This window comes from Melanaphis sacchari, unplaced genomic scaffold (assembly GCF_002803265.2).
Source record: "Melanaphis sacchari strain LSU unplaced genomic scaffold, SCAv2.0 Contig73_pilon_pilon, whole genome shotgun sequence".
In the NCBI taxonomy this organism is placed as follows: Eukaryota; Metazoa; Arthropoda; class Insecta; order Hemiptera; family Aphididae; genus Melanaphis; species Melanaphis sacchari.
In genome coordinates, this window is record NW_020271525.1 from 1433662 (window position 1) to 1450242 (window position 16581).

At 34.0% G+C, this 16581-nt stretch overlaps 1 protein-coding gene across 6 annotated transcripts in view; it reads right to left on the reverse strand.

The window, feature by feature from the left end:
- The window catches only part of LOC112600991, a 208002-nt gene that overhangs the window by 22953 nt on the left and 168468 nt on the right, over window positions 1–16581 (reverse strand). For all 6 annotated transcript variants that reach the window (XM_025348372.1, XM_025348371.1, XM_025348370.1 and 3 more), the window contains 2 exons: window positions 13754–13797; window positions 3597–3655 (listed from right to left, as the gene is read on the reverse strand). In XM_025348372.1, the coding sequence (XP_025204157.1) occupies window positions 3597–3655; window positions 13754–13797 (103 nt within the window). The remainder of the gene's footprint in view (window positions 1–3596; window positions 3656–13753; window positions 13798–16581) is intronic.

Consider the following 16581-nt stretch of genomic DNA (forward strand, 5'->3'; position numbering starts at 1 on the left):
TGAAGTACTACTAGATTAGTTGGTCGAATAACGATACAAGCTCGCCAATTCACGTACTACCCCTGTAAAAATAGCTTTTCATTCTCTCCGCCGTTTTCGCTTGCCTTTTCATTACATTTCTTTCTATAAAGCTGAATTAAACTTTTAATTTTCGTTCTTAATCCGAAACGCAAAGGGCCGACAGTGCCGGTTTTTACCTCTGGATGAATATTATTCGTTTATTCTTCTTTTTATTTTTTATTGTTATTGCGACGAAGAACCTGAGGGAAACGGATGTTTCTCTCTTTCATATTCTTTATCTAACTCTCTCACTCTCACTTTTTTCCATCATCCTTATATACCTTATTCTTCACCCTAAAATTTAGATACTGGCAACCCACCCTCACGTTACAACCATACGCAGGTAATGAAACTCATTTTTTTTAACACTCACCGAGATAGCCGTTTCTGAAATAGCCACTTTGATGAGAGGAAAAGAAAAATTATAATTTAAATAAAATAATACAGGAAACATAAAAAGACAGAGGGTGGTCGACATTATTTCGTTACCATAAGAAATAAGAAAATAAATAGAAATCTTGCTTTGAATAATATTATTTTTAAAACATTTCATGCTGTGACTTGCAAACTGCCCCAAAGAAGAAACCAGTATAAAACTATCGATTTGTCTATATACGAATTCATCTGTGTATTTAGGTAAGTGACATTTTTCATAACAGCTATGGAACTTTTTAAAAAAAAAAAAATAAAACGAAAAAATCCTTTCCGTATTTTAAAACTCTCGTGGCGTGCAATCCATTAATAATAATGCGGTCAATGAGGGAAAAACGGTAATTTATGAGAACGAAATATATCCAAAATCATTTATTGTATATGCGTATACATCACGTATAATATATTACATATACATCGTCCTACTACAGTCTTTTTCGCTAACCCTATCACTGGAAACCTGTACCTTTCATACAGGGGAATTGGTCCGGACACACTCCCAACACGGTATTCCAATTTTGTTTTCCAACAGTAATTAACGCATTAATTTTTAGCCTCTGCGGTCGATGTCGTCGTTGTTATCGTTGTTTTTTATTTTTTTTTCCCCAAGCTCACTCACACCTTTCCTTGTGTCTATAACATTATTTATTTTTTTATCCCTGCACACCCCTTTGCTTCCAATCCTTTTTCTTTCTCGTGGCGCCCGTTTGTCCGTCGAAAAATATAAATAACTTTGGGGACGCGAGGGATGATAGTTAAAACACGGGGCGCCAAGTCACAACCCCTAATTTCACGATTTTTTTATGATTATTTTTTAATATAATAATTTGGCAAGACGGGTCGACGGACGTTGTTTTTCATTAAAAAAAAAAATCGCAACACAATAATGAAAAATGTAAAAGGATGCCTGAGCGTAATGAATACTTCACGGTCTGAGAATAATATGAATGGTGTATGTGTGCATTGTAAAAAAAAAAAACTCGGCATAATGACATTTTTTTTTTTTGTCCTGTTGACCTCTACATTGACACAACACCTCCATTAATACCGGACGCGTCACTAACGGTATACATATTATTTACAATACAATTCTGAACACAACCCTTGAGTATATTATATTATATCAATGTTAATCCAATTTCACTTCAAAATTTAAAATTGAATATAATATTACATTACATTACATTAATATGTATTTGTGTTTAAAATTTATACGAGAAAATATATCATATATTATTATCTAAAAACTATTATCTCTTTTACGTTTGTACAAATTAGTAATTACCATCATGGAATTATTATTATTATTATTATTATTATACTACGCGTTTATATGTGTTTTACTTATGTACTCAAGTAATTGAATTGTAAATGAGAAGAGGGTTATGAATTAGAATTTCCGTTGGCGTGTCTAAGTTTATGATCTAAGTTCTATTACACAGCTCTTGAACAGTGCGTACAAGTTTCACGCTATAGAATTTATATAATATATAATGAGATTCCTATATTCATTATAATTTACATGTCGAGTGAGTAAAATGCTAAGTATATTATTACATTTTAATCCGCATAAATATAATAACCATCAAAATATAGTACCTATTATAGTTATGCAGATATTTTAAGATAAAATCATCATAATATAAATGTATTTGATTAGCGTTGATAATAATTGGATCTTCAATATACGCGTTGTACAGTCGATAACGGCTGAAGGGAGAAATAAAATAGGGTTTTGTTCATTTTTCCATACATATAAAATGATTTAAAACAAAAATAAGGTTCCGTGGCATTTGTACATATACTTGTATCATACATTCTATTTAGTATATTATTAACTTAGTGTGTTATAGTGTTCGAAGTCGTATAACAATACTTCAAGGAGTGTATTAAAAACTTTACTATAGAGTACGCATATAGTGATGCGGTCAGTTTTCCAATTTATTGCCGATGTAAAAATAAAAGATACTCGATATAAATACAGACGTAACGGATTTATAGGGTTTTTGATGTATTTCCCAGCTTTCTGACGTTATCAGCTCCATAATTGTACGTTCTCCGTTTATTTATATTTTTTTTTATACCGAGTAAAAAAAAAAAAATAAATAAATAATAACAATAGATAGAAAGGGGGAAAGTCCACTCGAGATGAGATGATTATTGTGGTTACAGCTGTGGAAATGCGTTTTGCGGTCAGATTTACGGACAAGGCAGCAGAACGCAATAATAATAATGTAATACAAGATTCTTCCCTCCAGACGAAATAATTCCAACGGTCCAGAAGGCCATAAATTTGTTTAGGGCCGACCGGGCTGTCCCTCGTGTTTTCCTTATCATCTCGACAGCATTAGAGTTTATATTCTCTCACCCCCTCCGGAGAGGTTATTTTTTTATTTTAGCTACGAAAACAGAACGGTGGCCAAATAATTATTAAAAAACATTTACGCACATGCTTTTCAATTATCTAAATACTCGATACAAGTTTATACAATGTCAGTGACAATTCACACCCTCACCTTTAATTGGATATATTTATATTATATTAATATTAGTTAAATTATTCTTACATATACAGCTATAACCTATGAAGATAATACAATTATTTGGAGAAAAAATAAACAAAAAACTAAAAGTAAAAAATTACAGACAAGAACAAATAAAAAAGATTGTCATGGATGTTGTTTTTTTTTTTACTTGCGGTAATAAAGCTTGGGACTGAGTCTAAAAGTGCCGTAAAGTTTATTAATGTCCCCCACCGGTTGTCTCGTTTTTTTTTTTTTAAGTTCCCTTTATCCCGGTGTCTTATGTGTCTCCAAGGAGCCCCAAGGCCCGTCATTTACCACCCACCCTATTGCACTGGGCAACACGTGTGCTTAATCGGCTTCCGTGTAGAATTATGATTAAAAAAAATCGATGTTAACCTCCAGGACCGGGTCTATAAGGCGAAAAAATGAAATAAAAATACAAGCGAAAAAGTACTAGAGGTTTAAAAGAGACCGTAAATCTCGCGACGAATTTTTCCAATAATTTTCCCCTTGAAAGTACAAAACAAAAACGCGTTTAAAAAAAAAAATAAAAATACAATATAAAAATACTACACTTACATTTGTCCATCGACCTGATGGGCCGCATACCCCACGCCATTAGTTGAGAGTTTTTCTTCCTGAAAAAAAAAAAATGAAAAAAACTGTAAATATTTTTACCAAAATGGTTAATGACTTTTAAGTTTTAAATTTGTAACCAAGATCTGGTTGAACGTTCGGGGTGATTGATGATATTTTAGTAAACTAAATTATATGTATAGAAAGGGGCCATTCCGTCCGTCAAACTCTGGATGGTTTAACTCTTCCGTCTGAATGTGAATGACAGAAAACAATTTCCAACCACGATATCGTGATCGTATATATTATTAGTTTTTGTTAAATCTAAAAAGTTTGAACTAACTAAGCGAATTCTATGAATGTCTTTTTTATACATGATTAGCGATTACTAATCGTTATGTTAGGTTTATTATTTTAAATACTCGTAGATTTAAACAATTTAGAACGTCTATTAATTAATACGTCATAATATTAACAAAAATTGTAGCATTTTTGTTTCTTTTTATGAGTTAAGTCGTGTTTTTTTTAAACGTCTGTCGTGTTCCGTAATGCACCAACTAAATTTTTTCTATTACGGCAAATGAAATTTTTGATTGTTTATTTAAGCTTGTAAAAGTTCAAAACTTGTTAATGTCCACAAGTTTTGGAATTTCAGATGAAAAAAATACGTGTATCCTGTGTAGAAAAAAAAATTAGAAGTAGGGTGAAAAAATACATTTGACAATTCGTGCTTTTATGTGGTTAGACAAAACAAGCATATTGTTTACCACGCGACAAGCATTTAAAAAAAAATATTATAAAAAATAAAGGGATTGTTTTCGTGGTAATTTCTCTTGTATACAGATGGTGATTTTTTTTTTTAAAATTAAAGTGAGATAAAAAAAAACTGCGGAACGTCAGTCAGCCGGAATCTACGGGGTGAACAACAAAAAGGAGACAAAGCTTGTACGATTCAAAATCCGGACGTGACTAATTTTTCACATTTTTTTTTTTTTTTAATTTGAGTTAAAAATGATGTGCAGTTGTGTTGGCGACTGACGGATGTCGTGTTTTTCCCTTGTACCGGATACGACGCAGTAAAACTTAAAACTTTACAATCTCGGATACCATACGGGAACTTCCTACACACACACACACACACACACATAATATATACATATATAGGTATGAACAATATTATCTATATATATATATTTTTTTTTGTTAAAAACCGTCAATATTTTTTTTCTACGACGGATGATACGAAAAACAGTGGGAAAATACATTTTACGAAATAAAGCGTACATATACAACGTTTTATCTAAATCTACGACAGCGGCGATTGTATACACTATGGCACGGTCTAAAGTTTTTTCGTTTTCGTTGTCGAGATACGTGGCGACAACGACGACCGGGAATCAGACGGGTATTTGCAGTGAAATAGCAAGAAATAATAATACGTACGTAAGAGGGTGCCCGGTTGTATATTTCACCATCTGTAATAGAGCGGTGCGGTAAACGAGAAGATACTACGCTCAGCACATACACACCCACACATTAATATACACGTGTGTGTGTGTGCGTATGTGTGTATACACACGGGATCCTATATAACGGGATGTTAACGTGATTATGTGGGCGTATTCGGTGGAGGCGGATGTGGAGGTAGAAAAACAAATAATCTGTGGCCCGGTCTAACGATCCCGGCGGGACCTGAAGTCCGAGACTATATTATACACGGCCATTGTCCGCTGGTAAACAGCACTTTAAAACGTGTCGGTACAGAGAGTGAGTGTAGGATTCGGCCCTAGACTTCTTTCTGTAGTGCAGTACATAAGAACCCCGAGCGTAGCGAACCGTCGCCGTATTAACCGATCTTTACGACTATGTGGTCAGCAAGGACGGTACGTGGGTCTTTAAACTCCATCAGGACGTTTCGGACTTTTCTGATGATTTTTATACGCGTTGCCATAAAACCAGACGTATAATAATCATAATAGTAATAATGACGTTAATAATGATTTGGAAACAAGGAAATTGTCTTTGGCAAAGTTAGCGTGTGTTTCCGATAGTTCTAATATTATTATTATTATTATTATTACTATAGAGAAATTACGTATATCAAAATGCCTTGCGGAGTAAACGTCATCACTGAAATATATGTTATTATCATGTTTTGACATAATATAGTAAGTTGCTGTGTGTACGAAGAATTATATTATAATAGCTAGTGCAATCATCCTTAACGCCGATATAATAGCATTCGGACGATTTTGTATTATGTGACGTTACTAATCGCCATAATATGTTACATACATATTAACAAACTTCACCGTATAAAAATATATTGAATGTAAAAAATGTAAAAACGCAATTTATATTTTTGTAATATTTTGATAGAAAAGAGGGGGGAAGAGTACGGGAATCTTATCCTCCGCTTATACGTGTTAATTGATGTTTCTAGCTCCCCTCTCCACTAGATATTTAATCGTATTTACACCTATGTAAAACGACAGTAGCCTGTAAGTTTAACGCCCGGTGTTTTTGTGTACACAGTGTTAGAAAAAGCAGTGTTTATACTCTGGTTGGTGTACTATACATACAGTCACGAGGTACCTACATAATATTATGTTATTTATACGAGTAAAATCGACATTTATACAAGATTTTTGTTTCTGCTCGTTTCGAAATTCGACATCTGGTAACTAGGGACATAACAAATTCACTGAGTGATGGTGTCGTGGTTAGGAGGAAGGTAGTAGTGGTGTGTTTTTGGAAATTGATGGATGGTCGGCTGGCATGAAGAATCGACGGTTTTCCACGTGACCCAACTGCACAGTGTCCGCCACCACTGCCGCAGTCCACCGTCACCGATACATCATTTTCCTCATCCGACACCACCGCGCCGCCTAAGTGAATTCCGCTTTTCAAAACTTCTCCCTCGCCCCCGACGGGACGATCTAATGGGACCGATACGTCTTTACATGGCGTCCCGTCTTTAATGACCAACTGTTTTCCGGCCTGCGCCGTGGTTACACCGTTAACCGACCGTGTAAACCACCGCGCCACCGCTTCCTCCGCGGCCAGCGTGTCATTTCTCATCCATCTCGTGACTTCCTATATAATATACTCGAATAGCCAAGAAAATGTAGGTTTCAAAGTATACATATTATTTAATATTTACCGTTGATCGCCAAGATAAAAATAAACGTTTTCTTTGGAAAGAGGATTAATTAAATATCTTACGGTTGGTAACTATATCTATGTATTACGTATACATAATGTCTTTGACATTTTATAGTTTATAAATTTAAACTGAACAGAAAAAAAACCCTAAATATACCTAAATGTATATTACATGTCATATATATTATTTTAATTATGTATTTTTATTGTAATATTAAACAAATTGTTAAACAAAAGATAGTATAATGTTATTTAATATATTATTTTATATACAACGAGTAGGTATAACTATAGTCATGTATCTGAGTGGATCTGACTTGCGGTTATAAAAATGATAAATAAGTTCGTAGTAACTGTGTAAGATAAAAATAATTGAAATTGCAAATTTTATTGGTTGAAACAAATGTTTATTACGTTTTATGTTAATTTAATTTGTAATAACCATTTTAATTTTATCCATGGTAGTACTTTTACTATTTTAGACTATAATATTATTGATTTAGATATTTAGAAATTGAATATTCAATATTGCAGCCTTTTCAAAGTACTATTTATATAATATTTTGGTATACGTTTGTACTTATATTTTAGTTTTGAATGCTTGATATCATTCTTATATATGTTTATATAAGTTTGAAACTCATTATGTTAAGCCAACGATATAAATCATTTAATCAAACAATGATTATATCTATATGTTTATAGTCCCTATAACGACTATTGTATACTTATATTGCTTGAAAACCGTTTTTTATAATATGCAGCAATTCGAAGTTTTCGGATTTGTGTTTTTGACAATTTCAGTTATTCGTCTCAGGAAATTGGAAAAACGCAAATACGTATGCCGCTATCGAATTACCACGTAATCTCATGTGAATTGATTACGTTGCTACGAAAATATTTATACGTGCTTATATATATTAGGGCGTCGTAGAGGTAAAGACTACAACGACGATGAAGAAAAAAAAGAACTGTCTAAGGGGAACACATCAGATTCGCACGCACCTGACACCCTTATGCAAATCTAGAAGTTCCGTCATGTATGCCGCGACAATAATTTAATCCTTTTTAAGAGATTTTCTTTGCCAGATGACTGGTTCCATTACACAGGACCCTAAGGATTGAATACAAATTATATATACTACTATACACGGTAGTCATCATTACGCTGTTGTTATTATTATTATACGTACGCGCTTCTTTTGGTTATTTGTGAGATACGATTTTACGCTCCGGCCGTTTCCACACATATCTGGCTCGAAAATATGGAGGCCAATTTGAATAAAATTAATCACCGCGTGCCCTTTTTTCACACGGAAATATGCTTTTGACGAACATTCGAGTTTCTTTAAAATATTTTCATATATTTTACGGAACAGTAATACCTGTCGAAGGGTGAAAGTTTCGAACTTTATAAAAGGATTTAATATGATAATTTAAGTCTCCGTATTATCGTCTTGCAGATTAATCAATATATATTTTTTTTTTAATTCAAAAATATATCGTATAAACTATGTATCGTTATAATTTTACAAAATTATTCTTATACTGTATATAGTTTAAAAGAGTTGACATAAAATTTAAATTATTTTATATTTTTTTACTAGAAAAGTTAGTAGAATATATAATTACAAAGATATCTAAAGTTATCAAGTTAAATTAATTTCTAATATTACACTGACTTTGTTAAGACGTGATGTAATATATTATTAGAATATTCATCGGAGTAAAGGGAAAAAAATGCAAACGACACGAAATATGATTGTAATTTATTATATAAGTGTATGTTATGACTTTGAAATGTCGAAACCACGATTTGTTATACGAGAGAAATATTATACGTATAGTTTTTAAGAGTACGCGTTGTGTATACGATACAATATTATAAAACTTCATTTCCCACACACATCACCGTCGTCAAGTCCCCTTTTTGCATTACGAGTTGTGTTTTCAGAAAACGCTGTCGTGTCATTGTGCATTAATGAACGTCGTCGTCGTCTGGTGACGTCACCAGGAAATTGAAAAATATTTCGACATTCCCATACTTATTACAGACCTGCCAAAAACTTGGTCTGTTCGTTTGTATGTGTGCATGTATATTGTATACACATTATATTATAGAACGGTACCCGTTTTAATAACATCGACCCGCTACACTGCCTCGTCAGCGGATGGTTCACCCCCTTGATGAGCGAACCAAATCTCCGGATCGCGGAGGGACTTGATGTGGAATATATCATACTATATCGGTTAGTAGTGTATTGCTGTTTTGAGCAGTGGTTTTAAACTGCCACGAGCATTTTCTAGGCGTGCGAGAGCTTTTAAAAGTTTTTTTTTATAATAATTATGATTAATAAAAATATAATATAATTAAATATAAATTAATTAATGTTTATGTATAATAAAGTAAATTTTTTTTAAGTTTAATTTGGCGAGAAAAATTAAATAATGATCTCAAATGAAAAAGAAAAGTTGTTTCTGGTTAAGACATTTGCTGTCTTAAAAAAGAGTTGAATACCACGGTTTGGGAGCATAAAATAAAATATTATTATTAAATTCTAATGATTATTATTATTTAAGTATATTTTTTTATTATTGTTATTAAATATTAATTGCTTAGAATATTTCCAGTTAAATTCTAGGTCAGTGCACTTAAGTTTTCCATAGATGAGTTTATATTAATTTACATAACCACCCGCTATTATGTTACAAGAAGTATAATGGATGTAGTGATTGTAGTGAGTTATTATGTATGGAATGTTTTGTTTAAATTAAATATTGAGATATTTTATTAGAATGAAATATATCTGAACCTCACCCCGACGCACATTTCATTACATAATATATATTAAGTAAACACTATTGACTTTTAATACTTAAACGGCGAATTTTTTGACGGTGACAAATGAATGACTATAATGTTATTATCGTTATACGCACTGCATTACGGACGAAATTTTGTTGTTGTTTTCTCGAAGGGGTTTATTCTATCGTGACACGGCGATTTATGACGATGGTCTAGTGCGCAGTATCTAGTAGCGACGCCTGCGATTTACTAGGGGATATTAGTTTAAGTTTGCCAGTATATAAAATAATAGTGTATAAATTATGTGTGTATAATGTGTATACGCCAAGAAATTAATTTCAACGAAACGCATTATTACACATTACGCCGGAGCACGCGGAGCACATCGCACATGCACTTATACACACGTGGGATCGTTAGGGGTGGACATTAATCAGGACACTTACCATATATATATACGATAAACATATAATATACACACCTAATAAGCAGGACTTTCGTCTTATTAATCACTTCGTTCATATATACATACAGCACGCAGTTTACTAAACACGGATTTGACTTCCGATGCAATCGATTCGATGTGATGTAATCTCCGAGAGAATAAATAGCGCTCGGATTAGCTGTGGTAATCACAGTAGTGCGCATTTCGTTGTATTCTTCACAAATACACACACACATACACCAAAGTCACGTACCCATATAAACCCTGAGATTATTATTATTATTATTTCACACACGACTGTCGTGAGGTTTATTTCTCGGTCGTTATAACCGAGAATAGTGACGTATATACGTATATATGTATATATTATAATAACATAATCAGCACGGGAAATATTATTTTCCATCGGGGATGTTCCACCCGTCCCCTTGCCATCAAACATCGACCGACATTCACCTGATTCGCGGGGTGGAATATTTTTGCTCTGCAGATTCAGTGATGACGGCATGGGCGATTGGGGTGGGGAGTAGGAGGGTAACGTGTACGTCGCGCGCCCGACTTATTACAAATGCAAAATTCGCCCATTCATATTCAAAATTTTATAATACGACGGCGGTACTGTCAACCGATTTGTATGCGCCGTCTCTCGCCTTGTAGGAAGTCGCGGCACGGTTGCAGGGGTTTGTGCATGAGGAAGAGGGGTTATGCGGGGGTAATAATTACTTCATACACAACCGCACAGGAATCCTCGGCGTGTGTGTATATGCAAGAATATGCTCACGGAGGCGACTAAGAAGTGCGGTGGTAGGGGGGTGGTTTAGAGCTTTGCCATACTTATTCGGTCTTAACCGCTAATTTATTCACCCGAGACCGCCGGCCGCGTTCGAATAGATTTGATTTCGTTTTATAATAATAATAACTTGCGTGGCTGTCAAGTAAGAGGGAGAACACCCCCCCCCCCAACCATTTCTCACCACTCTCGTCGGTGCACATACGCGGCGACGACCATCTTGAGGCAGACCTTGTCTGTCTGTCTGTCTGTCTCGGTCTTTCTTTCTCTTCGTTTCCCCACGACTATTGGGGAAGACGCGCATTTTACTTAAAATACCAGATGTGCAAAATTGAACGCATCCAAAGATATTTGCATCCGTCGCCACTCGCCGTCTCGTATCCCAGACAACTGCGCGCGTTTTATTTCGTTTGCAGCGTAGTATCGTTGTACATATTATTCCCATTGGTCCCGTCTTCCCAAGATTTTTTATGCGGTGTTTTTGCAGAAAAAATTGTATAATAATTCACATAGATGTACGCAGTCATCGTAGGACCATATTGAGTATACTATATATGATATTTTAATTTTTAACCATAATATTACTTAAACGTAACAATTATACGGGTCATTATTGTTATCGTACCAGTTTGTCAAAAAAATAAAATAAAAATATTGTTATTTTATTTTTAGACAGGATTGAATAAGTTAAAAATACTCACTGTGGGCGATGTTTGGCGTTTGTTTTAGTATTTTGCACATTAAAAGAACAAAACCCTCCTACCAGGATAAAATTAAGTTGAGTGGTTTTTTTTCTTCTAAATACTTTTGTCGGTTTAACTGTTTATGTACCTATTTAATTCCCCATTAGGCTAAGCACCTTTTAGTGACTTCGTGTTGTCTTTGCAAGAGATCCCCTTTTGGTGTAACGTAAACGATCAAAACACTCATAATCGACTGCTGTTTACACAGAGTCACGCGCGCTTCAACGAGTCAAGAGCATTATACCAGAGTGTAGAGCCAGGAAAAAAATTGAATTGAATTGTTCACTGGTGTTTAAACAAGTTATGTTTTTTCTTTTTTATACTATAGTTTAATAAATGTATTTTTTTAGCTTGTGCCGGATTGTTACCTATGTAATTGGCAGGTATACCTACGTTGAAAGTCAATGGCTTCATTTTATGATCATGCATCTGACAAACTGCAGGTATCGGAAATATAAATTTTGAAAAATATTTTAAGTTTTATATTGTTCGGTAAACGAATACGGGTAATAATAAACAGTCAAACAGGGTAAAGGTAAAAATTAAATTAACTTTTTTAGATTTGTTATGCTACACGTTCGAAAAAAAAAATAAAAAAACACGAAATGATTAGTGCATTAATTAAAGAATATAGATTTTTTTTTATTACATTATATTTTTATCATACAATATGAATTTTGCACGTCATGTTACAATGTATATTTATAGATATAATTTGTATCTGCAGCTAAGAATAATGAGTTTTAATGATTTAAATAAAAAGTTAACTCTCTAATTAATTTATAATGTTTATTTTACTGAATAGAAGATTGGTGCTCGGCACGGTTAAATAAAAATTATATTTGCTGAGTACCTTAAAATCTTACTCAACAATAGGTATTTATCGTAATATTTATAGTAGTTCAGGCTTTTGGAACTAATATTTTATAACTCATTCATTAAATATATCTAACGCAACTCGCCAGGGTTCCGGAAAATATATTTAATTATTTAATTAAAGCCTAATATTTGAATATATACATAAAACTATGTTATATTATAAAATTTATTCTGAAATGATTAATTACAATTATTTCTACTTATATCCAAGTAAATATTGGAACGTTAATTTTAAATTCATTATATTAAAGTAGGGTGGTATTTTTTTTTACTAGATCATGCCAATATTATGTGTATTTTTTATAGTCAGAATACATAATAATATCTTCAACGGGATTTCTTTTTCTTTTCTATTTTCTTTGATGATCGATATACTCTCTTTGGCTGGGAATTTAATTAATATATATGTTTATATATATATACATTCTGGCGGGGAACGAGCGCCGCTGTAGCATCATATGCACGTCCAGGGCTGAGACAGGCACCGGAAGAAGTGGAAACTTTGCGTATTGGCGTTCCAGATAAATTAAAATACTTGGCCGATTCTGCCCGGTTTGTGTTTGCTCACAAGACCGTCGGTATATTAATGCGTTTCGGATGACAGCCGAACGGGCGACACAAAGAAGTCGAAGACGGGAAAGATATAGACGAACGGCGGACGAGTAGCTGGAGAGGTATCTGTATACACTTGAACGAAATGTCTTTTTGATAAATTAGAAAGTCGACCGTCGAGTAAATAACCCTTGCCTCGTGCATATTTCATTAAAACTTTTGCTATGGCAGTGTTTGTTTTTATATGCCGGTGAGTTGACGATGGCGTCGAGCGTGTGTATATGTGTGTTTGCCAAGTCTCCCTCGTTTTAACTTTGAAATTACTAGTTTTGGGGTTTTGTTTTTTTTCTTTTTCCAGTAAATATGACGATATAGGTTAAATATATAACAAGGAAAACGCTCACGTCAATTTTATATATATATAATACATGGTAATTTAGCTTCGAATATAAGTGTAGTATAATAATTAATAATACAGCAAAGCTTAAATAAAGTATATTGTAACGATCTATTTTTTTTTTTTTAATATTAATATTGTTCTACGAAAACATAACTATATATTGTTTCATATTAATTGGTTCTAAATCTTTAATCATTTAGTGACCTATCATAAAATATAGTGTTTATTTTTAGTGCTATAATAACCCATATACAAATACAAGTATTACTGATATAAAACTATATATTATATATGATAGTTATATAGGTATAATATAGTAATACTCTAATAACATTACTTTCTATACAAGATAATAAAGCGTAATAATTGTAAGTACTTACTTTGCTCATTGCTTGTGTATATCTCGCCCGCCGGACTGACAGGTCTAAAACAAAAAAACATCACATAAACACGTTAGAAACGACTATGAAAATAACAGTTTAAAAATAAATATATTTACGTACACACACACAAACATACACATATATATTATATGATTTGCGTATAATATGACCACGACGATAGGTGACCCCTTGTAAACGTCATATAAGGGCGATAAAAAAAGATTTTGAGCACATAACGATGCACACAAGGACCTCTTTAATAGACTACCTGTTGAACGATATATAACGTGTCGGGTAAAGTATTAAAAGGCCGTATATGTATGTGTGAACTGGCCTATTAAATACATACATGACCGCATAAACCACGGGTCTTTATTTTTTTCATTTTTTTTTTTTTTTTTTTTTTATCACTATGTTTGGCGGTGTATCATTTAACAAAAGACGTCCCCTGCACAATGTATAGTTTATTTTTTTTTTTTGCTCCCTCAGACTTTTGTGATCTCTTTTTCAGAGGCTTAAGTCTTTTGCACCCCTTCAGTGAAACAGCGTAGAAAGAAAAATAAAATACCTTGGTAGAGGTGTCTAAAAGTGTATATGAGAGAAAAACAGCACGCAAGGGATTTTATGCGTTTTCCCGTGTCCCCTCTCCGCACGCTGCTCTACAGAGATTCCCCATGCACGCGGTAGTCTATGCTAAGCTTTTTAGGGGAAATGGTTTAAGGAATGCGCTTCTAGTCTATATTCCCTGCCCGATAAGAAGTTTTCGACTTTTTGGGCGGAGTAGGAGCAATGTCAAATATGAAACACCGTTTTACTTCTATGCGTATTTATTATATTATACAGATAAAAAGATAAAACCATTCTACACATATACAAGCGTAGTACGAGAGCGTATTATTGTACGTCTATGCATTCGGGCGTATATATATATATATATTTATGACGTACAACTTTTTCCGTCACGTTAAGCGTATATACGAAAAAATTACATATACGTATATTTTATAGACGAACTGAAATACTTGATGGAGACAAAAACGTAAGCCTTTGAAAATACGAAAGCTATTTTTTTACATTTAGTCTGGTGTGCGCGACGATGCGATCGGCCAAGAGTGATCTTGATTGCGTTTATGTGCTGCAGAGGAGTCTCATTGTAAACGGTAGTGATATGTTGTGTGTGAGTGGTGGTAGGGGTGGTGTATAAGGGTGACAACGGTGAAGGTAGAATGGTGGTACCATGTTATTGTCAAGATATATGAGGGTCCGATGGTGGGGTGTGAGGACTGCTAGGAGAGGACGGCTGCAGCAGCAGCAAGATGGACGGAGTTTAAATGGAAAGAGGGGAATTGCACGGCGCGAGGCAAAACGGCCGTTTGATCAATATGCGACCCTTTAATGTCTTCATTACGACTTGCAGAGCGGCGTGTATTTATGCATATAATCTGACTATCGGCCGTAACAAAGCTTCCCCTCGCTCCCACTCCACCTTACGTTGTCCCGGTGCATTGAGACAGTCGCGTGGGCGGGCGTGCTAGAAAGCTCACAAAAACGGACTCGACGGAAGTTCTTTTAAAGAACTTGCGCGTAGTCGACGATGTTTTCGTCGTCGTTGTTGTCATCGTCATCGTAGTTGTAGTGGTTGCGTTCATTTACCGGGCCGGAACCACTGGACCGGAACTGTGCTGATATACCACGGTCCCGCAGCGCCAGAAAACGGTTTTATATGCTCAACGTACTGTATATACTTGGCAAACAAGAACAATTATATCGCTCAGTTCTTCTGCAGTCTCGTTCTACAATACGGGCAGATTGGGTCTCTTTTGGAAATTTTAGAACGGTGGAAAAAACTGGACGAATTTAAGGTTATGCGTTTTTTTTTTTATTCAACAAACTTGGCCGTCTCTTCGAGTGCAATAGAGTGAGAATGAGAGAGAACAAGAGAGAGAAAAATAGAGTGATAAACTTGGACGCCGACCACGTGCTTAATATGCTGTATAGTTTTAGGTAAAGTTATTGAAACTGTACAATGTATAAGTACATGTATAATGTATATAATACCATTTTCTCGAAATGTATTATATATGTATATGTTAAATAATATATTCCCGGAGTAACTTATATTAATATTAATCCACGTATTAAAATAACCGCGTGTTGCCAAATTAATTTTACTTCTATAAGTATCGGTGACTATAATAATTTATTACCATCTGGTTTATAATATGTGCTATGGATTGTTATAATGAGAATTTCGTTATATTCAAATTTCAATTATACCTATATGTTTTGTATCATATTATACAGTTGTGATGTGTCGTATGTGTATATAAAAAGATGCATTCTTGTCTTACGCCAAACTTTTAGGGTACTTATGGTGAAAGCCTTTACACTGTAACGCTAATAATATATTCTTAGTGGTGGTAGTATTATACACTTACAATTATATTACTCTATCGAAAATTATTAATCACTAAGATTATAATATTATACAGTCGCTTAACATTTTGCGTGTGGCTTACAATTTGTTTACGACACCCATTATATAATGTTGAATACGCTATTGTTTTAATTCACCGACCTTTTTTTCTTCGCCCTCATTATTGTTATTTGCACATAAAAACCGTTTGTAAACACGTCCGAGGGCTCAAATGACAATACTGAAGAGCCACTGGTGCAACACTCAACAGGGTGTTTTTAATTCCTGAATTAAGTGTTTGTTTTTTTCTCTTGCATTGCTTTTTTAGGACCTTTTTTTTAAATAAAAAAAAGTGTGATAACGAAGGGATTGTTTCAACGACGACGGCGGTGCCGTGGGGTCGGCCGCG